Genomic DNA, 25947 nt, shown 5'->3' with positions numbered 1-25947 from the left:
CAATATAGGCATCCATCTCTGTACATATATGTCCATACATAATTTATGTATTCTTACAGTAACATGAAACTTGGTATCTCACACATGTTTTAACAAACATTTATTTTTTGTAGTTAATGACTATAGAGAAATAAAATTTACAGTGGCATTTTATCTATTATTTTCAAATATTTAGTAGCTATACTGCCAAAATCCCACTGCAAAACAATATTATCACCTCCAAAATAACATTTTTCAAAACAAAACACATTTGTGATGACAGAATCTTAAACCTAAGGTTTTGTTACATTGCCTAATCTTTATGCTTTGGATATCAACCCCATCCTTCTATATCATCTACAAACACCATTATTTATGGGATAAAAAAGATTAAATCTATTCTTGGTATCAAATCTTTGGTCTGCCTGAAAGGCCCATATATTACAGTTCTAGCATTTTTCATTCTCTGTAATTTACTACTTGACTAACACTTCTAAAAAACACTTTAAAGATTTCTGGGCAGTGACAGTCTCATGACCTGGTTTTAGGCTCAGAGTTTTATATTACAATTTCCTTCCTGGTTCTTGTAATAATAAAAAAGTATTCTTACATATGTTAGTCTGCTACTGCAGGAAGCCTCCAACTGCTGAGGCCTCTGGGGTCTCCCACACCCTAGACTAGTTTTTTCTGGAAGCAATTCTGCATGGGAGCCCTGTCAGTTCTAGGGATGGTGAGATATGCGTCATCCGTCCCCACCCCTGATGGCATCAGGAGGTTGAGGCAGGAGTCCATTATAGTTTTTAATATTGTTCTTGTCTTCGCCCAATCACCAGAAAAGTCCCAAGTTTTTTCTAGAATTCTGGCATCTCTGTGTTCAAGTCACTGTGATGGTAACAAGAGAGGTGGCAATTACCAACCCAGCAAGAAACTTTTTGTTAGTATTCCAAGGGTCCTAGTTTCCTTTGTGATAAAATACTCTGACAAAAGGCAACTTAGGGGAGAAAGGGTTCACTGTGGTCCACAGTTCCAGGTCACAGTCCATCACAGCCTGGAGGTCAAGAGGCAAGAACCTGAAAGAGGTGGTTACATCAATTCATAGTCAAGAGCGGAGAGAAGGGAATAAACACACAATTAGTGCTCAGTTCACTTTCTCCACTCTTACCCCAGCTAGTAACCAGATCTAGGGCATGGTGCCATCTACAGTAGACCTGGTCTTCCCACATCAGTTACCGTGATCAGGACAATCTTGCACAGGCATGCCCACAGCACAGCCTGTTATAGATGATTCCTCACTGAGACCCTCTTCCGTGGTGACTGCAGATTGTGTCAAGTTGATAGAATTACCATACCAAGTTATCCTAGTACTTATATCTACCTGGGCTCAAAGTAACTGCCCAATCAGAGCCAGCAGTAGCAAGGGGGAGGGACTGGGTATTGATGGAAAAGGTATTTGCTGCTAGGGTCAAGATGGTTATTATCTGAAATGCTTGAAGACACTGGCTCCAGACTTCAGTTATTGTCCACATGCAGCTTATGATTCTTGTCAGCCATGAATTACATCACACCATTTTTTTTTCATTCACAGCTGTCTTTCAAAGCCCTGACACACTGGGGCCTCACCTTGAGTTCCTTTTGCTTATTCTGTTCTAGAAATGCTCATCCCCTTGCACATCCTTGGCTATGCTCCCATTTTTAAGTCTTGCTGCTCCTGGTTCCTGGAAAATCTCAATGGCCCCTTATCTCAGCTGCTCACTACTCACTTCACTAAGGAAGGCCCCATTCTAGGTTACCTTGATAAGGAATGTCTTTAAGAAGCACTCTGTTTGATACAGTAGCCCTTCCCTGTTGCAGTTCAGCCCAATATCCTATTTTTAAATTTTATTTATCAACTCTGAAATATTCAAGTGATTTTTGCTTTTTAATAGATCAAAAGTTGCTTGTTTTCCTCCATCAGAGACTGCTTTTCACTGGAGCTTAAATACAGCACAAGCAAGCAAGGTGCAATAATCAGAAGGTTAATGTAGCTAAGATCCACACAATGCTATCCTTTAGTGAACAGCATGCGGGCTGTGTTAAATGTTAATTTTTAAGATGAATTAATTTTTCATAGGGTCTAAAACAACAATTGAGGTCAATATAGTATAAATAAAAGTCAAGCAGAAATCTAGAATTATGTCCACTGCCTACTGATCCTTTAAAACATTTTTATTTTTTATTTTTTTGATGAGGGTAAACAATGGCAGATTTATAGTGTTATCTGCTAAGGCCCTGGAGCCTGGGTACCTTAGGAAAAAAAAAAACCTGACATTTACAGCTTAACCATCTTTTGAGTCTAGAAATAATTGCATAGGTTGAAATTTTAAAAGACGAATATAAGTAGTCTAGATAATGGCATGTACAATGAAATGTATTTTTAATTTTCCTGGGGATAAAAGTGATTCTAAGAACTTGTAAAATGCTAATGCTACCACATACTAATTTCAGTGAATGTAATATTGTCATACACAACATAATTAAAACTCAGTATTAAATACTGAGACAGGCTTTTGGGGAGTAATGGTGCAATTCAGTTCTCCAAAGCTGTATTTGCAAATTCAACTATTCAGGAGCAATTCATACTGGGGTACACCCACACCACAGGGGTAGCCTGTGATCTAAAACACAATGTGAACTCCTGCCCTAGAGCTGCCTTTGCTTGACAACTCACCTCTAAACAGCTGTGGTACTTTCCATTTATGGTTCTCTTTGAATTGACAGACTTTTATCTTTACTGAAAATGGCCCTCACTGAGCACAGGACTTTACACCTGTGAACTGAGGAGCTCAGTAAGTTTGAGAGCAGTCTGTAGCAAGTTCTAGGTCACTCGGGGCTACATAGTGAGACTCTGTCTTAAAATAAAAGGAACATGGCAATAAAAAGACTCTGGATACCTTTATCAACTCCTACCCTCCCCAAAGGCTCAGGGATTTATGTGAAAGAACAAGCAGAGATATTATAAGAGCCAGGGGTAATGGAGGACTCCAAGGAAACAGTGACTTCCAGATTCAACAGGACTGATGGACCTCTGGATTCACAGAGACTATGACAGCCTGTACAGATTCAAGCCAGATGGGGTCCTAGAGCTGAGAGGGGAGAAGTGGACACAAGGTTCCACCCCTAACCAAGAAGTGTTTTGCAAATGATACCTGCTAGCAAAGGAAAAATCAGTTTCCTCCAATGAAATGTCATTGCTTAGAGCAACCACACTCCCTGCAGGCCCCATGTTCAGCAGATAGCCATCACAAAATAAACCTGGTTATTTTTTGTGGACTTTTGGTTTTGCTTTGGAATATTTTTGTCATTGGTCCTTTGCTTACTTGTTTTGTTTTTAGTTTTCTGTTGTTTTGAGAGAGAGAACAAGAGAGAGTGCATATATTTGTGTGGGGTGATCGGGGAAGAGTTGGGGAGGGGGAAAACATGATCAAAATATATTGTATACTTTTTTTTAATAAAAAAGAAAAACCCAACCACAAAACCTTTAACCTACAACCTATCCTGACTGCAAAATATGCTAGAGCAATGTGGCACAGAGCTTAGGGAGTAGCTAACCAATGTCTGATTTAACTTAAGGCCCAGTCCATGAGGAGAAACCCATACCAACACTGCTTAGGTAACTAAGAACCAGACACTAGCTAACCCAGAGACCTAAGATAAAACCAAGTATTACTGGTCTAAAAATAAAAAAAAAATCAATGACTCATAAGTATATTCTGCTATACTCATAGATCAGTGCCTTATCCAATTATTGTTGGAGAGGTTTTCTTAGGCAGCAGATGGGAACACATGCAGAGACCTACAGCCAAACATTACACAGATTGAGAGTCTAAATGCGAGGTCTCCTTTAAACCCTCCATTCAGAGGTTAGTGAGTCCCAAGGAAGAGGAAGTGGAAAGATTTTAAGAGCCTAAAGGGATGTAAGACAGTAGAAGAACAAGGCCCTTTGAATCAACTAAGCAAGGCACTATGAGCTCATTGAAACTAAGTAGCATGAAAAGACCTACATGGGTCTACACAAGGTCCTCTGCATATATAGTGCAGCCTTTAGCTAAGTATGTTCATGGGACTCCTGTCAGAACCAGTGATCTCTGACTCTTGTGCCTGATCTTGGGACTCTTTCCTTCCTATTGGGTTGTTGGGTCCAACTTAGATATGATAGTTTTTGCTTTATTTTCTTATATCTTGTCAATTTGGTTGTTATCTTTTAGAAGTCTATTCTTTTCTAATGAAAGACAGAAAGAGAGTGGATCCAGAGGGAAGGGGAGGGGAAAAGGGAGGACAGGAGGGAGAGGAAACTATAATCAGGATATACTATATGAGGAAAAAAAATCTATGTTGAATAAAAGGAAAAAAAGAACAGAAAATCCTTCAAATTTAAAAATTCAGTTTAGAATAGATGAAAGGAAAACATGCAACTGTAGGCAATAATTTGATTTGGGAAAAAGATGAAACCTATACAATTACTTAATCATGACTTTGTTAATCTGCAATGATCCTATAGTATTAGATGACACCATTCAAGATACAATAAGAAATGTTCTTTGCCTAATACAGAATTAATTTTTAGTTTGATATGAAAGGACTTTAAATCTGCAGAAATACATGACAGACTGCATATATAACACATAACCTACTACAAGTAAATGCAGTTAACATACAGAGTCTTAACTATGTATCAGGCACTATCTCAAGTATTTATATGTATTTTTATAAGTAGCAGAGCAAACCTCATAATACACTATAAGCAATTCTGAACCTAGTTCCTTTTAAAGGTTATTGATATTGAATTAAGTAATTCATAAGCTTTTGACTCTTCTTAAAAGTTAAAGCAATACATTTAAAAAACCTCAACAAAACCAATGTGTATATTCATTGTAAGAACATTTAACATATTTGTATAGTTATAATCTACACATAAATTTAAATTAAATCTTTTGAGTGTTCTACTACAAATGATAAATGTCTGAGGAGATGGGCACATTTAACCTCAGGAGATAAGGTATTTTAAAACATTATACAATGTGCACACATATCAAAATATCACACTAGTATGCACAACTGCATACTATAATGTTTTAGAATTAAAATTATTAAAAGAAAAAGCATAATGAATTATCACCTCCATTCCAGTTAAAATGGCTATAAAAAGGAAAAAGAATAGCAAACACTGGTAAGGATGTAGAGAAATAGCTCATGAATGGTGGGAATATAAATTAGTACAGTCATTATGAAGACCAGTATGGTAGTTCCAAAATAAGAAATGATAGCAGCAAATTAAGTAAATACCTGCATACCATGTTTATTACTCAACTATGTACACTGCTAAGGTAAAAAAATTACTCAAGGAGCCCAACTCTGGATGAGTACACTAAGAAGTGCCAAATATATAACGGAATATCTTCGCCCATAAAAAACATTGTTACATGAAATGAATAAAACCTAAAGATGGGTACTATGAGAATGGTAAAAAACGGTCATATGCATGTAGAATGGTGATTACTAGAGGTTGGAGAGTGTGGGAGGCAATGAGGACTGGTAAACTCGGGTAACAGCAATCAAACTAAATGTATCTAGAAAGAGTTCTAGTGTTGTACAACACAGTGGCACAGTGGGGTGATTACAGTCCACAGTAAACCACTATATATTTTATGAATAACAAGGAGAGGATGGCTCAAGGGCTCCAAACATGAAGTGACAACATGAAAGATATTAATACTACCTGATTTTATAAGAGCATATGTATTTAAATGTCACATTGTACTACAGATATGTATAGTTATTGTGCATTAATCAAAAGTTGAAAAATAATGCTTAAGGAGATGGAAATATTCACTACTTGAATTTAATCATTATATATCATAAACACAAATTATCATAATTATAAACAAAGACAATTAAATTATGATTTAAAAAAATAAGATAGACCTTTCTTCTCTTACTCTGGTAATTATCGAGAGACATTCCTGAGTGTTTTCCACCTTTAATACAACAGCATCATGCATTATCACCCTGCAGGGCAGTGTCTGCTGTGTTGTGGAGACATGCTCCTTTACCAGTACACATAGGTAAAAGGCAATCTTCATACATATCACCCTGAAGGGTGGTGTCTGCTTCTGTGTTGTAGGATATGATGCTCTAGCAGTGCACATGGATAACAGGCATCTTCCTCACAGATGACACTGCCTTCAGTGAGCACGCATTCCACTACTTAACCATTCTTTTCCTGATAGACACATAGGCTATAGCATGTCATGGGTCTTTGCATACCTAGGTGAATATTTTTACTGGACAGATTAAAGTAGGATCAAATAATATGCACACTTCAACTTTACATAGGCAATGCCAAATTCCTAAGACGCTCACCAAATGCCACACTCATTTTGAATCATCAAATATCTTATGTTTTTTGGGGTTTTTTTGGCCAATATGAGGGAAAAATAAATGGCACTGCACTTCTGTTGTTCTAATTTGTATGCAATATTTTTTTAGATTGATCCACATGTTTATACTTTGTAGGATAAGCATATGCAAGCTTTATTAATAATGTAAGGAAAAATCTCCTTAAAATTTAACCAAGAGAACACTGCATTCCTTTATTTGACATGAACAGTGACTAGAATTGAGACATTCATGATGTGTTCTCAATAAACAATGATGAAAGTTAACTCTCAATACAGGTACTGAATCTCCAGAAAAATAAAAATGATGAAATTTTTCAGCGAAGCAAGCATGGGTCACTCTTACTTGCACAAGCAACTGCCCAAGCCTCTTGGCGGAATGAATGTCATGAAGCTCTTCTAAGAGCAACGCACTGTGGATTATTCAAGTCTGAAAGATTCAGGAGTAGGTCCTCAGATCACCAGTCACAGAGACAACACAGCTGCAATGAAGGACAACACTGTGACTTCAAAACTGTTTCCATACCTGCCCCTGCGAACTCTAGCCCTATAAGCTATACCCATGCTTGGAATATTTATAGGTACAAGAAATGGCTGTAGTAAAGACTTGGGCTTTGCAAGTGCATATATTAATTACAACTTATCTTAATTTTCCTCAAAATCTGATAATTCAAATACAACAAATTTTGGTTCCCTTTTGTTGTTTTGACTTTTTAAGAGAAAGTTTCATGAAGCTCAGGCTGGCTTAGAACTCATTATCTAGCCAAGTATTGGCTTGAATTCTTCATCCTCATGCTGCTACTTCTCAAGTGCTAGGATTAATAGCATGGGCCACCATACCCAGCTTAAATTTTCATTCTTTATATTCTTTTGAACAACCTTAAAATTAACTTCTTCTTTTGTACAATGGAATATAGATAGAAGGTCCAGAGCATGAGTTTACTTGATAATATTAAACCCAAGGAGCCGCACATGCAAGTTGCTCTACAACTGAGTGCACCCAGGTCCTATTTTGATTCATTTTAACACGAAGACTTTTAATACCTCAAGACAACCTGTTAAGGAGATCTTTAGGTGTGAGGAAGAGAAATAAAATAATGAGAGGGATTCCTCTGAGTAGGGGTATGAGTAACATCTTTAATCATGGAGTATCAAGTTACAATATAAAACAAATACTAATTTAAGGATTTTACTGGAAGTTATGGTAGAAGCTGTTCTATGATCCATCACTGTTATCACCAAACTGACTAACCACAAGTTTGAAGGAATCATTTGAAAATGAGCTCATGCAGTGTTCTGAAGTAGACAGTGTGCAATTTTTTACTAGAGTTTAAGTGCCCATTTAAGGTGAAATGAGCTGATTCAGCTTTTTTACTTGAAAAGGAAAATCAATCAGTCTGTCTACATAATAACATAGTTTAAGAAAAGCTAAATCATTTCTGAAAATATAAACTTTTAACTCTTCTATCTAAAATCATCTTTGATTTTACTAAAAAGCATAGTAAGTACTTATTTTACAATGAAAGTCTGTGTCTTATCTATAATTATAGCTTTAATATTTTGCTTAAACTTTTCTAACTCCATGTCTTATTAAAAAGGTCGAACTCTTCCATGGGGGAACTCAGCTTGGCTTTATGTCTTTGCAAAGTCTATGTTCGAAACACCCTACTATATGGCACCGCCAAACTTACTGTATACTTCTATGACTCCAAACATGTAGCAGTCTTGTTCTCTCTCTGCCTTTCACGATGACACACACCTTTTCATTTCACAAAGTCCACTTGGTCAGCCTTCTTTGAACATTCCTAAGACCCATCACTGCTCCTACAGCTATCACTTTAGCTCTCCCAGAACAAAGATCACTTTCTTTACTTTGGAGACATGATGGCATTTTTAACAGACACTATTCTTCTTCTACATTCTCCTCATGAAATTTCTCAGATTCCATATACTGAACTGAGCATTATATTACTGCCCAACTCAGTTCCTGGTAGGAAGTCTACCAGGCAGGCACCGTACACAGCCCACAGAACTGAGGCAATCCTCCTCCCCATTAGCCACTGTCATCCAGAAGCACGGAGTTATCTACTCTATCATTTCTTCCCCAGAGAATAGTTATGTGATATATAGTTGGGTGTTCAATAAAATACTACTAAGTCAATAAACAGAGTGCAATTGCTTTTTGGCAAATCAGAGGGGGAAAACAAGTACACATAGTGTTCAGTAAGCACAAATCTACCCAGCATCCCAGCACAACTTTCCCTTTGTAGGATAATGAAGTCAACAGACATGGAAGTCAGCAGAGGACAGCAACCTAAGCAACTGCTTGAGGGGGCTTGGAGCAAACTGGAAAACAGACCCTTTAGAGATCCAGGAAGCTAATTTACACAGCAGTGGCTAGTGCTTTATGAAGACCATTAGTACTCAGTTTAAGTCCCAATACAACCATTCTCTTAACATCTCCACTTAGCAGTATGACAGCAATGTCCATTTTCATGTGGGCATTTCTTTAGAAAAGCATCAGCTGGGAAAACAGCAACTGTTTGTCAAAATCACTTAATGGCACAAAAGATCCAATGCTAAAAAATGTCTGTATTCTAATTTGTCTAGTTTATGTAACAAGAAAAAAAATGTGCCTGTACATGTGTGCTACAGCATCTACAATCATGTGCTTCAGCATCTGAACATGCATTCTACAGCATCCAGAAATGTGTGTTATAGCATCTGTACATGTTGTTACAGCATCTGTACATGTGTGTTACAGCATGGCTTTATTCTTGCTCACATTTTAACATCTAGGTGACAGACTCAAGCTGCAGCATGAGAGAATAGTGTAGAAGTTCTACTGTATATAAAAATATACAGATAAACACCAGTTGCACAAAGGTTAGGAAGTGACCAGATGACATGCCACTGTTCTCAGGAATCTTCCTGCCGACTATAGCTTTTACTACATTGTACTTGGAGAAGTAAGCAAAGACAAGAAGGCTATCACTGAACTTGTCTTAGGAACAAAAGAATCACATCTACTTTGAGTAACTGAGTGCTCTCAGAAAAATTACTTATGACAGATTAGAGTACTATTTATACAGACAACATAAAAACCAATGAAATAAAACAAGGTGCCCATAACTATAAACATTTTCAAACCAATTAAAAATTATTGCTGGGCCATGGTGCCGCACACCCCAGCACTCAGGAGGCAGAGGCAGGAAGATCTCTGTGGGTTCAATGCCAGCCTGGTTCACAGAGTGAGTTCCAGCACAGCCATTGCTGTTACACAGAGAAACCTTGTCACAAAACAAAACACTATTTCATGCATTCTGATGATGATGACAATGACAATGACAATGACGATGTGTGTAAGTCAGAGAACAACCTGTAGGGTTAGTTCTCTCACTCTACCATGTGAGCCCCAAGGAACAAACTCAGGTTGTCAGGCTCATGGAACAGGCACCTTTACCCAAAAATCCAATTAAAAAAATAAACACAATGCACTATATTTTGGTGCAAAACCAATCTTCATTCAATGTTATATAAATGTATATGGCTATATAAAACATAATTTCTAAGTTATATTTAACATATTTAGTACCATTTTCAAAGTTCTTGCCTTTTTTCCTGTTTCCGCACAGGGGGAATACTTATACTAATAGGACATAGTGCAAAGACTCTCATTATAATCAAAATATACTGCAAAGTGATATGTCATGTTCTATGGATATTTGTGGAAGACCTGCCCTTTCCTGGGTGGAGAGGAAGAGGAGGGAATTGGGGGGTTGGAGCAGGGTGCAGTACGAGGATAAGAGGTAGGGACTGGGAGGGGAGGATGGGAGGCTCCAGCCAGGATATAAAATAAATAGATGAAAAAATAAATTTTAGTAGTGAGTGAAAAAGTGACCTAGTGATTTCTGTTGCTGGAAAATACATTTTTTTCCCCTAAGTCAGAAGTGTTCTATGTGTTTTGTAACATAAGTAACAATTTGAGTAGACTGTGAGAACAGACATGCAATGTAGTTTTAAGTCATAAACAAAATGTCCTTGTGAATTCATTAAATAACTATCATTTTTGTGTTCTTACCACAAACTACAGAATTATTCTAGAAAGTAAGCACATAATGATTAGTACCTGGTCTTCTTATTTTGCTTATTAAAAATTTTTAATTATCTGTTATTGAAAATCAATTCTTTTGCATGTTGTTGAAGATTTCTTTACCTGCAGATAGCTGGAAAACATTCCTGAAGCCCCTTCTTTTTAACTAAAGATCCTTCAAGACAGTACATGATGATGTCCATGACCTTTGACATGAAAAACAGATCGAAAGTTAAGTTCAAATGCTTGATTTTATAAATTTAAATGATTCCATTGGGCCTCGTTTTATTATTTTTATTATTATTATTATCATTATTATTATTATATTTATTATTTTTTTCCTTATTTTACATATTGATCCCAGTTCCCTCTCCCTCCCATCCCATACCCCTTTACTCCACAGGGAGGATGATGCCTTCCAAGAGGGATCATCAAAATCTGTCAAGTCATTTGGAGTAGGGACTAGGCCCTCCCTCCTGCCTCTAGGCTAAGGGAGTATTCCTCCATGGGGAATGTGCTCCCAAAGTCATTGAGCCTCATTTTATCCATGTAAATCCATGGTGTTTGATTACTACTTACTTTAAGAAGAACAAACGCTATTTTAAGCCTATGGACATTACATGTTAACCTTGGTCTTGTCTGTAGAAACAGACTCATTTCTTCTAAAGCTGACTGCTCATGTGTGCAGTAGGGCTGTTCCTCTAGCACATGGTGCAAGTGGTTTTATTTACAATGAATGTTGGTGACAACAAAGCCTTTAAAATATGCTAATATATATCAATTCCATGTGAATGGTCAAAGGTGATAGCAATCACTTTTAGTTGTAAGGAAATGGATTTAAGGCCTATTGAAATAGCACAGAAGTTAATAATCTTAGTAATGTGACACATTCCCTCTCCCTTCTTGCCTCTACTCTTCCCTTCTTCCCCCCTTGTTTTTAATCTCAAGAATTTAATGCAGGGACAGGGGTACCAGAAACAGGACATTCTCACCTCCACAAGAAGGTCCACAACATCTGTAGGCATTTTTTCAATGAGAATTTCAATGACTCTCAGGATCTCCCCTTTAGCTCTTGCCAAGGTTGTTGTGTGTACACTCTGCTGTGACTGGGTATTTGCTGCAAGGGCTGTGTGTCTGTGCACCTAGAAAAGAATTGCCACACGGCAGATTAAATTGATGCTCCATGTGGGTTTACATTTTTAAGCACTGGTCTATTTTCCACTGATTACAGAAAAAGGAAATATACAACAAATCACTCAAGGTAGGTCAAGAATTGCTTTTTAATCACAAAAAAAGCATTATGTATAATGAAAACCAAGTAAGAATGGCTTAATAAAATTCTACAACTTCCTGGTATTTGTTTGTTTGTTTATTTATTTATTCACTTACCTATTTACATATTTACTTACAGATAGACTCTCATACAGCCCAGGCTGGACTTAAACTCTATGTAGCTAAAGATACCTTTGAAATGTTTCTCCTGCCTCTGTCCATATGATTTTTTTCAATTCAAATTTTGGTTATGAGTATTCTAACTTTTCATTCAAAAATATTCTTATGTAAATGATAAAAAATAAAGTTCAGAAATATAATTAGTATAAAGACCTGTCAGGCTAATGCAAAACTTCCTCATGGTAATCAATATTACCACCTATGCACATTCCATGCATGGGAAAAACCAGTAAAAAATTTTCAAATTAAATAAAACTGTTCATTCAAACAACATACAGATTTGCTACAAGCATACAGCATGTAAGGTGGTGTAATTAAACACAGTGAAAGCTTATTATCACCACACCTGTAGTCCACAACTGTATGTCAGATATGAATTCATGGCTCCATTGCTTCATAACTGAGCACAGAAACGCCTACCCTTCTAGAGTCTTTCACAGCGTGCCTATAATGGCTCTGGAGCAGACATGGGCCCAGTGTCAGGTTATCCAGCAGACTCAGAGGGGTCTACTATTTTAAAAGTTCATCATAGCTATAGAAAAAAGCAATTCAGACAGAGCCCATACCCTACGGACACTGAACTGCACAGTACTAATGCCAAAATGGAACAAACCTTTACAAACGTTTAGAATCATTCCCTTTCCTCTCACTACTAAGATGTATAGGAAAGAACACAGAATCGGTTCATTGTTCTTTACTAGTTTGTCAGTTGGATGTGGGCAATTAGTTAGAACACCAGGAATGCAGGAATCAATGGATTTCAAGCCTTTCTCCATGACACAGAATAGGAAAAACAATCAGCAATTTTATGGCTTGCATTTTTGTGTACAGTTGGAGAGTCACTGCTAAGTAAGTTTAGTTTTGATTACAAGTATTTGCTTACACTTGAGAAACATAAATACCTTTAATAACTTTTAATTTGCACAGACCTATTATATTTCATATTGAAAGGCACTGCCAAATAATATAAGTGTGTTCATTCTGAGAACAGAAAGGAACAAGAAAGCTCAAGTCCTAATTGCACAGCCGTGGAATTCAGTGTGTGTGAGGACTATTTCAACACTATACTATTTATTAACTTGCTCTGTTTCAGAACTAGAGGGATCATTTGTGGGTCTGACCCCTGAGTTATAGTATGGAGGAATTCCTCTGAAAGGGAAAATGTTGCACGTGAAGGCAGCTGCTCACCTCCTTAGCTATGGTGGTGATGAAGGCGGGTGGTCGGGCAGTAGCAATGAGAGAAAGGGCATGCCTTGCAGAGCGGGCAGAGTCAGCTGCAGGGCTCAGAGGCAGCCCCATTGTGATGCTAAACAGGGATCAGAAAAAAAAAGGAAAAAGAAAAGAAGCATTAGAAATATAGACTCAAAAGATTAGACACAGCTTATAATGTCAGTTCAAGGTCAATGGGAGCACTCAAACAGTTAGAATATAATAGACTTGCAACAATGAGCAGTGATTAAGAGTCAGGGTGTTCTGGAATCAAATACAAAATCGAATTATTAACCATGAAGATTGAAAACAGTATGTGCATCTGTCCAAAAGGTTAAAAATGCCTTGTTAACAAATTATCAAGAACTACGATTGAATACACATCACAAAGCTAAGGTAAGGATGTATACTGTGCTAGATGTTTTAAAGTTAAAGATAACTTGTTTATGAACAAATTAGGCCATGTTAAATATAGGTCATGTTAAAAAACTAAAATCCAGCCAAGGAGCCTCATATTAATTATACAGAGGAAGTATTTTATTATATTCAGTTATAATTTTTCCAGTTAAATAATTTTAACTTAAATGAACATGTGAAGATCCATTAAAAATATTCTAAACAAGTCTCTGATCTGTATGTATAAATTGGATCTGTTTAATAAGCATTTTCAAAGGTTTGTTGGTCCCTCTATAATTAACCTAAAGATGGTTATTTTAATTTTTAGTTGAAAATCAAGATGAATAACATGACCAATCTTGACATCAAAAGATGTAAACTGATGGCAGACATTTGGTGACTATAGTGGCTCTTGGCCTGTGGTTTGAGATATTTACCTTATGATTTCTAACAGTAGTAAAATTACAGTTATAAAGTAGCAATGAAATAATTTTATGGCTGGAGCATCACCACAACATGTAGGACTGTATTAAAGGGTCACAACATTAGGAAGGGTGAGAACCTCTGCATACAGGTTGATTACATGTGTAGCTTTCTCCATGCTTTTTTCCAAACTGCGGGTAGCTACAAAGGAGGGGCCTGGATGAGAAGAGTACACAAAGGCTTCTTCAACATTTACAAAAATAGTAATAAAATAAATTAAAATAAAATGAGTTTTGAGAACAAATGCATATCCTGAACCAAGTATGATCACAAAGTGTGACCTACTGCTCCTGGATTCCAGGGGCTGGAAAGAGGTGTTAAGCAGGATGGCAGCAAGCCAGTCTCTCTTCTGTGGTCAATGTTATTACTTCAAATTGAGCAAGGAAATATTTACTGCCTGAGGATGCTGGGGCTTGAGAGTATCGAACTGCTTAATAAGTATTTTATATATCCGCATTTTATGTCAGTTTCCTTAAAAGCTCAAAAGCTAACTAAGTATTTTAGCTACCCTGCACTGTTTCCTTTTATTTTCAACAAATTAGAAGAATAGGGGCTGATGATAATGAGGGGAAGGGCACAAACCAAAACGGTAAGTTAACTGAGTAATTATGAACAGATATGAATTACCTTTCGTAAGATCACAACTTTTGTAAAACCAGTCAGTGGGGAAAAGGAGCATCAGTTTCCTAGGGAGTCCATCCCACATACCAAAGTTCAACACACACAACTAGAACTAGATCTCGGGGTCTGGGAATAAAGCTGGGCTGGCTTGTGATCTACTTCATGTCTTCTTGTATTTGCTCCAAACATTCCAATAAGGTGATAAACACATTTTACAAATGAAAATTCAGGTCAAGAGAAGTTACGTGAGGAGCTAAGGTAGTGGCGCACCACAGTTCCTTCATATTTGCTTTCCAGGTTTCCTAAAAAGGTTAAATGGAAAATTCTAACAAAAATTGATAGATTTTAAAATGCATGAAATTTATAGCAATGAGATAAAATCTTATGCTGAATATTGTTTGGTATATGAATCATGCCTCTGTCCTGAGTACACATGCAGTATATGCTGTCTTGGTGGCCACTTTTGCTAGTGAACTGGGAGTTTTAGCAATGCTTGTATGCAAGTACCCTTCTAGAGAGATACCTAAGACTGTTTCACAATGTTTATACAGTTCATCTTACTAGTCTCTTCACGTGGGTACCACCTACCCACCCAAAGAAGAACAACCAGAAATCATAGTACAATTTGATATTTCATGGAGGGATCTATATTCTTATAACTTTTATTACAATGTTGTTATGATTATTCAATTGTATTGTTTTTTAAATAACTTACAGTACATAATTATAAATTCAACTGCATTACATGTCTCTATGTAAAGAAAAAAATACTGAATATAAAAGGTTTGGGGTTACCTTTGGGATTAATGAATCCACTGGGAGTCTTGGAATGTGTCCCCATAGGTAAGGGAGATTATTATCCCTCAGAATCACTGACCCTTGTAGAAAGTAAAGAGTAGGGGGCACGGTGACACTGTAGTGAACTAAATTAATGAATTGATGACCAAATTTAGTGACTTTGGATGAATGGTTAGACTGCTTTCCTAAGAAAAGATTGTAGGGATATGTTGAGATACTAGGATTCCAATTGTTTTATTAAACATCAATAGTGGTTTAAATGAGATCAGCTTATACTTATCAATTGGTCTGATCATGATAGTTGATAGGAGATTAATCATAATAAGTGACGAAGTAGGATCCATAAAGTTCTTCAAAAGATCAAATTGAGCTGAATAAGAAGTCTTGGGGCTGGAGAGACCATTCAGCAGTTAAAGAGTGCTTGCTACACCATTGTAGGGACCAGGTCTTGGATCCCAGAGCACAGAGTATGAGTAAATACCTGTAACCCAAGCTTCAAGCAGGATTTCTGGGGCTGGCAGGATTTCTTGGGCTGGCTGGCTTCCAGCATAGCAGAAAATTCTTACTTCTAGCCTGCCTCAGTTCCTCACATGGGTAGAAATTATTAATGGGCAGGGAAGAGAAAGGAAGAAAGAAAAGGAGACAGGCCATGTGTGGACAATAGATGCTTCTTGTAATGAAATGTATCTCACATGTTGTATATGAAAGGGTAACACAAATAAGTTGCTCACTTCAAATTAAAAGCTTACCACAGAATATCCTTTTTTCACATCAATGAAAGACCACGTAAATTTGAGAGAACCACCAAAATTATGGTAAGAACAATGTGAAAGTTTGGTGAAGGTCACAGTCTGAAGTAAAGTCACAAGTAAATGTAGATCAGAGTGGATCAAATACCAATATTCACACTGCCCATTGGGCTTGGTGGATAGTGAACATTTGAGGAGGAATTCATGTGCACATTTGTGTGAGTTCCTCCACTGAAATCTTGAACTTTGAGGAGCAGATTATAAAGTGTAGTCAGATCTACTCTTCAGAGCATAATTATCCTGATACTCAAACCACATAAAGACCCAACAAAGAAAAAGAATTACACATCAGTTTTCCTTATGAACACAGGTACAAAAATTTCTCAACAAAGTACCTGCAAACTGATTTAAGAACATGGTATATACTCGCTCATATATGGATTTTAGACCTAGAGCAAAGGATCACCAGCCTATAATTCACACACCAGAGGAACTAGGATACAAGGTGTCTTCTAAGAGATTCATATAAAGTCCCTCACAGAAGGGGGAAGGGACAAGTCCCCCAGAGCACAGGGGAAGTGGGTGGGTGGGGCAGTGAATGGAGAGAGTAGGAGAAAGAGAGGGGGAGGAGAGAAAGCATGTGCGACTAAGTGCAACTAAAAAGATTGAGTCAGGGTAGGAATAGAAGATGAGAGAGAGAGAGAGAGAGAGAGAGAGAGAGAGAGAGAGAGAGAGAGAGAACATAAAAGAGGGAGCCAATATTGGTTTGAAGAGAAAATTGAACCCAAAGAAAGGTCTAGAGACCTACAAGACTGTCACCAACTAACAATTTGAGCATCCGTGGAAAGGCTACCATAAATGTCCTTACCAGATAGTGAGATCAACAACTAAGTTATCTATGGAGCCCTCATCTAATACCTGTTAGAAACAGGAGCAAACACCCATATCTAAAAACTGAGTAGAACCAGAACCCAGATGCAGATGGAGAGGACAAGACCAGGCAGAAGAAACACATAGAGACAGCTTACCTGAACAAGGAGGAACTAACGGCCAATAGACTGATAGCTGGGAAGCCAGCATGGGACTGACTCAGGCCCCCCTGAATATGGGTCTCAGCCAGAAGGACTGAGCAGTCTAACAGACCTCAGACAGTGGAACTAGTGGTGCACAAAAGGACCTTGCAGACACATCCCCCATGGAGGGATAACTGCCTTAACCTAGAGACAGGAGAGAAGTCCTAGTCCCTACTTCAAATGACCTAACAGATCTACATGACCCCACCTGGATGGCATTGCCCTACATGTGGAACTGGATTGGGGGGTGGGTGGGAGGGGAGGGTGGTCAGGGTGCATGTGAGGGGGCAGAGAGGGTAAAAGAGAGGGAGGGAGGAAGGGAGAGGGAACTGGGATCGACATGTAAAATAATAAATTAAATAAAAAAAAGAACATATCAAAAAAGATCATTCACCTTCATAGGCTTCATAGCAGAAATGCAAAGATGGTTTAACACAAGTAAATCCATAAATGTAATCCACCATACAAACAAAATGAGAGACAAGAGCCATATGATCATTACATTAGATGTACAAAAGACCTTTGATGAAATCCAATGTCCCTTCATGTCTCAAAAAAAAAAAAAAAAAAAAAAATCCCTGAGACAGACTGTTGTGCTGGTGCATGCCTTTAATCCTAACACCCAGTCTGCAAAGGCAGGTAGATTTCAAGCTTGAGGCCAGCCTGGTTCACACACTGAGTTGCAGGATAACCAAGATTACACAGAGAAACCTGGCAAGAATTCTGTTCCTGCAGGCACTGGCTCTGCAGCTGCCACTGAAGGTAGCTTTAACTAAACCTCTACCATTCTATCCATAAATAAAACTCAAGACTCAAGTCTGGTAGCTCAGAGAGGTTGAGTAACACCTAGTTAACCTTCTCTCCTTGCTGGCATCTCCAAAAAAGCCTGTTCTTCCACTCAACTAAAACAGAAAAAGCTGCCCCACTCAAAACCCTCCCTACTACTGTCAGTGTGTTTCTCCAGTCTGTGCCTCTCTTCTCTTCCAGATGCCCTCTGATGCTCTACAGTTGCTTTCTGCAACTAGTTGCTAACTCAGCCTGACTCAAGGTTAATTTTACTTAATTAATGCCAATGCAAACTGGAAGTTTACATTGTGATTGAATATGCCACCAAAAGCTAGGATTACCCTCCAGATTATACAAAGAACTCAAAAACCAGAGTATCAAGAAAAATACCAATTTAAAAATGAGCTGTGGATCGTAACAGAGAATTCCTAAAAGGAGGAATGAAAATGGCTAAGAAATATCTTTATAAATGTTCAACACCCTTAGCAATTAGGGACATGAAAATTAAAACTTTAAGACTTCATCTTACCCCAGAAGTCTAAGATCAAAATAAATAAATAAAATGACAACAAATGCTGATGAAAATGTGGGGACAAAGGACCCTCATTCTCATTTGTACAATTACAAAGTGGAGCAGCCACTCTGGAAATCAGTGTAGAAAATTCTCAGAAAGCTAAAAATAGATCTACAAAATGACCCAGCTATACCACTCCTTGGCATATATCCACAGGACTCATCATCTTATGCCACAGATATCTGCTTAGCCATGTTCCGGTTCTCTTATTTGTGTGCTAAGCATCTTAATGTGAGACTCTGATTGAATGAGAGGCTTGGTGGGGAAGAAGGGTTGTTTGCCTGTGTCTGGAAGTCGGGTGTAAACCCAGTCTTACTTTGTGCTCTTGAACCTGTCCATAGGCTGTTGTGTAGACCATTTGCTTAATAGATCTATAGGACAGACCTTTGTGTTTAGCCTTTATGAGTCAGAAACTGAACATCACAGACTATTTTATTCAGTATTTTCTCTATACACACACACACACACACACACACACACACACACACACACACACACTCGTGTGCCTATCCAATCACAAACCCCAGGGATGAATGCTATTGAAGATAAATAACATGAATAAAAATATTGTCCCCTCGGGCAGAGGTCCTTCTTTTCATGAATGTTCATTAATCCAATTCTAAGGGTTGCTCCATTTTAGGAAAATCTTTTTCAAATTTACATAAAGAACATTTAATAAAATGTTACCATCTAAGATTCTGAGACATCAACCTCTGTCAAATTAAGGAATACTGTAAGTATATATCCCAGGAAACCATTAAGCTTTCTGCAAACAGCCTGCAAATCTGAGACATCAGTAACAAGGCTTTGAAAACAGTCCAGATCACAAAAAAAAAAAAAAAAAAAAAAAAGCTAACATTATTTTAAATACATTCTTAATTACTTGACACACAGGACTTCCATTCTATGCTTTCCTGGGAACAATGGTGTATTAATATATGTTCTCAACTTAGTAAAGAACATACATAACACCTCTGTGTCAAGTTAGAGCTTCACTTTTGAAATGGAGTTATTATTATTATTATTATTGCATATGCATGCATGCATGCTATGATATGCTTGTGGAGGTCAGAGGACAACTTTGTGGAGTTGGTCATCTTCAGCTCCTTCTACATGGGTTCTAGGTAGGAAACTCAGGTCATCAGCTTGCATTGTTGGTCAGCAAGTCCCTTTACTCACTGAGCCATCTCATTAGTGCCTAAAGCTTCATTTTATAACTCAAGGCATCATTCATTTTCAAAGCTCAAAGATAGAAATTTTCCCTACTCCTCCAAATATGTATCGTTTAGAAATATTTCATGCAGGTTACATATATTTACGGTAACAAAAAAAAGCAAAAAACAAACAAACAAATAACAACAACAACAACAACAAAAACCATGCTAACCTGGTTTACATAAAGGGCTTCCTCTGATTATAAACCCTTGTAAATGAAGTTTTCGGAATAGGAAAAAAATGCCCAATGTAGAATTCTAAAGCATGTTTGTTTTGTAGTGTGTTTCTCTCTATCCCTCAAACAATAGAAATGGTTGAGTTTGAGTGAAAATACTCAATTCTTCTTTCTAATCTATATAGTTCAAAAGAACCCTTTTTGATGTACAGTGCTTCTCTGTATATCAAAGATGCTTGGCTTCCAGCAGCTCTGTCTCCCCCTCTGTGTTTGGTAAGCTGTGACAATATCCTATGTTCTGTAAGCCCATCGTGTTCTCAGCTGTGGCATCAATGAGTGTGGCCCCTCAACAGCTGGGCAGTGCTCCACTGTTCTTGCACAAGAAAAGTTCTATACCATGACCTGGGCAAACAGAACCAAACTCACAGGTTACACAAAGCCAGGAAGGAGTTTAGCCTTCCAAGAGCACAGGAGTTGTCTGCTTGCCTATACGGCAAGATTTGTCTGACATGTCTAACACTTGATCAGTATGTACAGAACCCACAGAGATCTTAATAGGGACTTCTTAAAACAAACACAAAAACTGGGTTTCTATTTTTATCACATTAACTGGGTTAATTATGACAGTCAATTACTTGTAAATAATTGCACTATAAATCCGTGTTATTATATAGTCCATACTGAACTTTAAAAAAATCCACATAAAAGATACTACCTGTTGATCACTTACCAAACAAAAAGCATTAGCCTTTAGAATAGCTGTGAAATAGGAGCTGAGAGCCCTTCTCATGTTGAGTGCACTGGGTCAGATGGAGTTGATGGAGACTATCACCTCAATATTTTATTAAAATCACTGCCTACTATTACAAATGAGTAGAACCAACACATTACTTTAAGAATTTAGTGGGTGTTTGTTTTGGCAGCACAAATACTAAAACTGCAACCATCAGAGAAGATTAGTGTGGCCCTGTGCAAGGTTGGCAGCCAAATTTATGACACTATGTATGTATGTATGTATGTATGTATGTATGTATGTATGTATATATATATACATATATATATATATTTTAAATTAGTTATATTTTAGTAAAAATTTTGATTTCTGTAAGGTACAAAATCCTTAATGAACATTTCATTAAATATAAAATACAAAAGGACATTGAAGATTCCAGCCTGGCCAATTTTCTTTGTAATACTTATTTAAATAGTGTTATAGTTTTAGCTTTTGCAGTCAAGTAGACCTGAAATTAAACCCAGTAATTTTACCATCTAGAAAACAAGAAATAGCTTCTCTCACATATTCATACACTATAGCTGTGTATGTGCACTTACAAAATGGGAAAAATCATGTTTACTGCCTCAGATAGCTATATGCATAAATGAACGTGTTTGCAATAAGCACAGCATACAAATCCCCAAGAATCATTGCATATTGGTAGAGTAAGCGATAAAGGCCCAACAGGAGATAGAAATTAGGTAGACAGTTTAGGGCAAAAAGACTTTCAAGAAAAGTACCCAGTTTTCTCTAGACAAAACCCAAAACTTCCCTTGAGCCCCTGATAGCCTCATTGTAGCCAGAGATGCCAGAAATTGGGAGGGGGGCTTTGATCTCTAATTTAGTTCCTAAATGATTTTGGGGTCACCTCTTCAGAGGTGGGTGTATTAGACGAAGCAATAAAGGTCCATTAAGGAAAATCTCATTTGTAAGAATAGAATTGCTAACACTCCAGTTTGGCCAAGTCAATCACTTAGCTAAAGGACCACCCCTAGGAAGACAGCTCACAGTAAGCATGGTAAGGATGTAGGCAGAACAAGTCCTTTTAGGGAATACTATATTCCTTCCTAGAACACCTACCCCTAGAATTGTAGTTTACTGGTTTGTAGCCATGCACCTTTGTACACCTGCCCACTTTTCTGAATTACTCAGAATAGTGTATGTTCCTTCCCTCCCTCCCTCCCTGTCTCCCTCCCTCTCTCCCTCCTTCTCTCCCTCCCTCTCTCCCTCCTTCTATGCATTTTCTAAGTAGATACTGCTTACCACTTTGGGCCTCCCCAACATTTTAGGCTTTCTTACTTTTTCCATAAAGCTTCCTCCCAGCCACGTGGATGCTTGTTTGTTATGTGTCTGACCTTCATGACAGGACAGCTTAAACAGCATACCCTCCCCACCCCCATTCTCCTCCAGGAAGCTGTTGAGATTTACAGCTTGCCTCCATGGGTTTTTTTTTTTTTTTTCTTTTAAACTCTAATAAAATTGTCCTTGAGCTTCCATTTAAGTCAATTCTTAAATTATTTATTAATTACACTAAGAGCTCCAAGAAGTGGATCCCAATTTCCCCAGTATTAATTTAAGACTGTGCTTTGAACCTGCAGGTCCATCTTCCAGTTACAACCACCCATCAGCCTAACCTTTTCTACTTCCCAGAGACAGCTGGAAAGGAAGCAGTTGTGTTTCGTGATGGCTGAATCCCAGTTCGCATCCTGTTGTTAACTCAGGGGAAGTTCACTTTTATTCAGGATCTGTTTAAAGGCATGCCAGTGCCTGGTCTTGTTCTGTTGTGTATCCCCGTTCTTCTGATGCCCACACCCTGCTTATCCTGTTAATGCACTCTATCAGGCCTGTCCACCTCTTTACCAACCCTAACCCGTCAATGTCCTGGACACTGTCCTGGACCTCTGTTCGATTCCACCTGAAACTAAAAACATCTAGCATTGTCCCTCTCATATATTAGTTAATAAATGTCCATGTAATTAGTAAGCACAACTTTGGGCAAACTATCTGAAAAAAATTTATAAGTGCTGATGTTGTAACTAGACAGAAGTGATGAGTCAGAATTCTACAGCAAGGTGTTATGAATTCTAGGAAAACATTCTATTGATTTCAAGGCAACTACAGGTCTATGGAAGAACTCCAAGTAGTTGATTCTGACAGGGAATGCCCATGCTTGAAAGAGAGGAAGGAAGAACTTTACCCTGATGTGTACTCTGCATAACTAGTTGTCCCTCCTAAGCCTGTCTTCATGAACTCACGAGAATGGGAATAGTAGGAAATATCTACTATGGTTGCTCTTTACATAAATGTGAATTGAAATGCTAAGCACTTGTCTAATGTAAAAGCTTTTTTACACAGCAAGCTTAGCATCATGGGCAGAAGCACAGCAGTTGAGCCCTGTTATTGTACACATAGTAAATAAGTCACAGCAGGGCATGAGGGGTGGAGGTGGTAAGAGTCCCCTTTAACCCTGTGTACATTGCTGCTCTGTGTCCCCCATCTCAATACCCCTTAGCCTCTAAGAAGTGTGTCATGGATGTAAGAGGCCATTTTCAATCTAAACCTTGTTAGAGATTAATAAGCAAACATTTTCTTCCTTATTATGCAATTTATCATGATGAAAAGTACATTGGACTCCTCAAGGCTACATGCTGCTACATTTATTTATTCAGAGCTGTGTAGAGAAAAATCATACTAATCTTTGTGACTTAAATTACTTACTTGTGATCTAAATTACCTACTGAAAACCATAGGACTTATGTCTCTTCACATACTATCTGTAGATAAGGCATATATACATGTTTGCTTTGCTGATAGAAGCTTGATGTGAACTTATTTCAAAAACAAAATTGTAAACTCTAAAACTAAAATGAAAGCTACTACTCATTCCAGGTAACAAAACAGAGTATATAAAAACAAAACAGAGCATATAAACTTGTGAAATTGGGTTTTGTTATATTTGAAAACAAACTATATTTTTGGGTACTTAAACATATTACATGCTTCTCCAGATAAACCAAGAGAGCTTCAGTACCTGCAGCCCATGCTGCATTCTCCTGTGGGTACACAACAGTGAGTCAGGAGGAGGCTAAAGGCAGAAAATATGTCCTGAGATCTGCACAAAGACCAGCTGCCTTCTAATACTGGTGCAAACTTATGGGCCAACATTCCTTCCTAATTCCAAAAGTCACCTTAGAAATATCTACTGTCCTCCTTTATCAGAAACTATTCTGGTCACTAATCTATAAAGCTACACATTTGCCAGCTTGTAATGTGTTGAACACTGGGACCATCACAACAGCATCTCCACTTACACAGCTACTAGGACAGTAACTTCATCCATGTTTTCAATGTTCTGGATAGTTTTTATTTTCAACTTGACACAACCTGAGTCACCCGGCTGCCTCTATGAGAATGGGCTGTGGGCATGTCTGTGGGTCATCTTCTTGATTGCTAACTTATGTAGAAGGACCCAGTTGACTGCGGGCAATACCACCATCTCTAGGCAGGCAGTCATGGGTGGTGTGTGTGTGTACGTATGTATGAATGAAAGCTAGCTGAGCATGAGCCAAAGCCAGTGCAGGGCATGAGCAATCAGTATTCCTCCATGGTTTTGGCTTCAAGGTCCTACCTTGACTTCTCTCAGTGATAGATTGTGACTTGGAAAATGTAAGGGAAATAACCCCTTTCTGTCCTCAGTTGGTTTTTGACAGAATGTTTTATCACAGTAACTGAGAAACAAATGAAAACACTGAGGACGTGCTAACCACTCCTCTAAGTTCTTTGCAAACATAATCTCATTTAGCACCAACCTTTTAAAACAGATGCTTTAATTCCACTCATGTAGAGAGCGAAACCAAAAGGTGACATTAGAAAACATGGAGGTGTGAAAAGAGGTAAGAAAGGAAAGCATCTGTCTAGGGTTGCAGTGAATACCCTCCTCCTACAGTTAACCTGGGGACACTGGGCAACAGATAGCTAATCTGTAGGCAAAGCTACAGCATTGTATTCTAGCCTTCAGATGCCTCTCTGATTTCCACTTAAGTATACTTTGCACATCTAGCAGAAAGACAGTTGGCCCCCAAAATCCTGTAACCAGAGGGAACCAGGGCATAAGAGAAAGTAGTCTTAAAGCAAAGAGAAGATCATTTTAGTGTTTAAAAATGTCAACAATGATGACATTGGTATGTCATTCATTTTCACAAAGAGAGGCACCATGGGACAATGGAGGAATTTCTAGCCCTTTTATTCACTAATATGAGATAGTTTAAAAGGTAAATAGAAAAATGGAAAGCTTGTTTGCATAGTGCTGATTATAATGAAAATTCAGCCACTATGAAAAACAGTTTGGTGGCTCCTGAAAAATTTAAACATGGAATTATAAGTCTTAGCCACTTTGAAATTGAAAATGAGTTCTTACATTAAGCACATATGAATGTTTACAGTAGCTCTGTTCACAAGAACAAAAGGTGAAAAATAGCTACACGTCTATCAACAGATAAACAAGACACTGTCTAACCATAGGTAGGATGGAATTCAACTAAAACAAAATAAAACACACAGTGAAATACGCTGTAATGTGGACGGATTCTATAAGAGGAATAAGCAAAAGAAGTGAATCATGAAAGATTACAGGATGCATGGTGTCATTTCTGTGAACTACCTAGGACAGGCAAATTTAAGAAAGGCTGGAGATTAGTGTTTCCTACGGCACACAGACAGAGGAATGGAGAGAAAGTGCCTAATGGACAATAGTGTCTACTTGGGGTTAGCATTATTGGGGACTGGTAGTTGTCATGGCTGTATATTCTCAGCTCACTCGTGTTGATAACTGCCCATTTCATACCACATGTATAATACAACCAAAAGAGAGCTCTGTTCAGGAATCAGGAGACTGGATTCCAACACAGCACCAATGCCCATATTTACCACCACCACTCTTAGCCAGCTCACCAGCACCTGTTCCTATTCACTTCAGGTTAGCAACTCCTTCTGTACATTTTCCTCTTCAGTTATTTTAAAGTGATGGTTATGATCTATTAATGCATTTCATTTTGTGTGTGTGTGTGTGTGTGTGTGTGTGTGTGTGTGTGTGTGTGTGTGTGCACATGCATATGAACTGCACCTGGGGAGGTCAC

The 25947-nt window shown here is 37.9% G+C and overlaps 1 protein-coding gene and 1 non-coding gene across 3 annotated transcripts in view; one reads left to right on the top strand and one right to left on the bottom strand.

Annotated features, from left to right (window-relative positions):
- Wdr7 (WD repeat domain 7) overlaps positions 1 to 25947 on the bottom strand; it is a 233874-nt gene that overhangs the window by 46647 nt on the left and 161280 nt on the right. For both annotated transcript variants that reach the window (XM_051201101.1, XM_051201102.1), the window contains 3 exons: positions 13147 to 13264; positions 11499 to 11648; positions 10630 to 10712 (listed from right to left, as the gene is read on the bottom strand). In XM_051201101.1, coding sequence (XP_051057058.1) covers positions 10630 to 10712; positions 11499 to 11648; positions 13147 to 13264 — 351 coding nt within the window. The remainder of the gene's footprint in view (positions 1 to 10629; positions 10713 to 11498; positions 11649 to 13146; positions 13265 to 25947) is intronic.
- Positions 20945 to 21049, top strand: LOC127234332 (U6 spliceosomal RNA). Its single transcript, XR_007835572.1, has one exon. It is a non-coding gene; the product is annotated as a U6 spliceosomal RNA (small nuclear RNA).

This window comes from Phodopus roborovskii, unplaced genomic scaffold (genome assembly GCF_943737965.1).
Source record: "Phodopus roborovskii unplaced genomic scaffold, PHOROB, whole genome shotgun sequence".
In the NCBI taxonomy this organism is placed as follows: Eukaryota; Metazoa; Chordata; class Mammalia; order Rodentia; family Cricetidae; genus Phodopus; species Phodopus roborovskii.
Note: the sequence above shows the minus strand (reverse complement) of the source record. Positions and strands in the feature narration are given on the sequence as shown.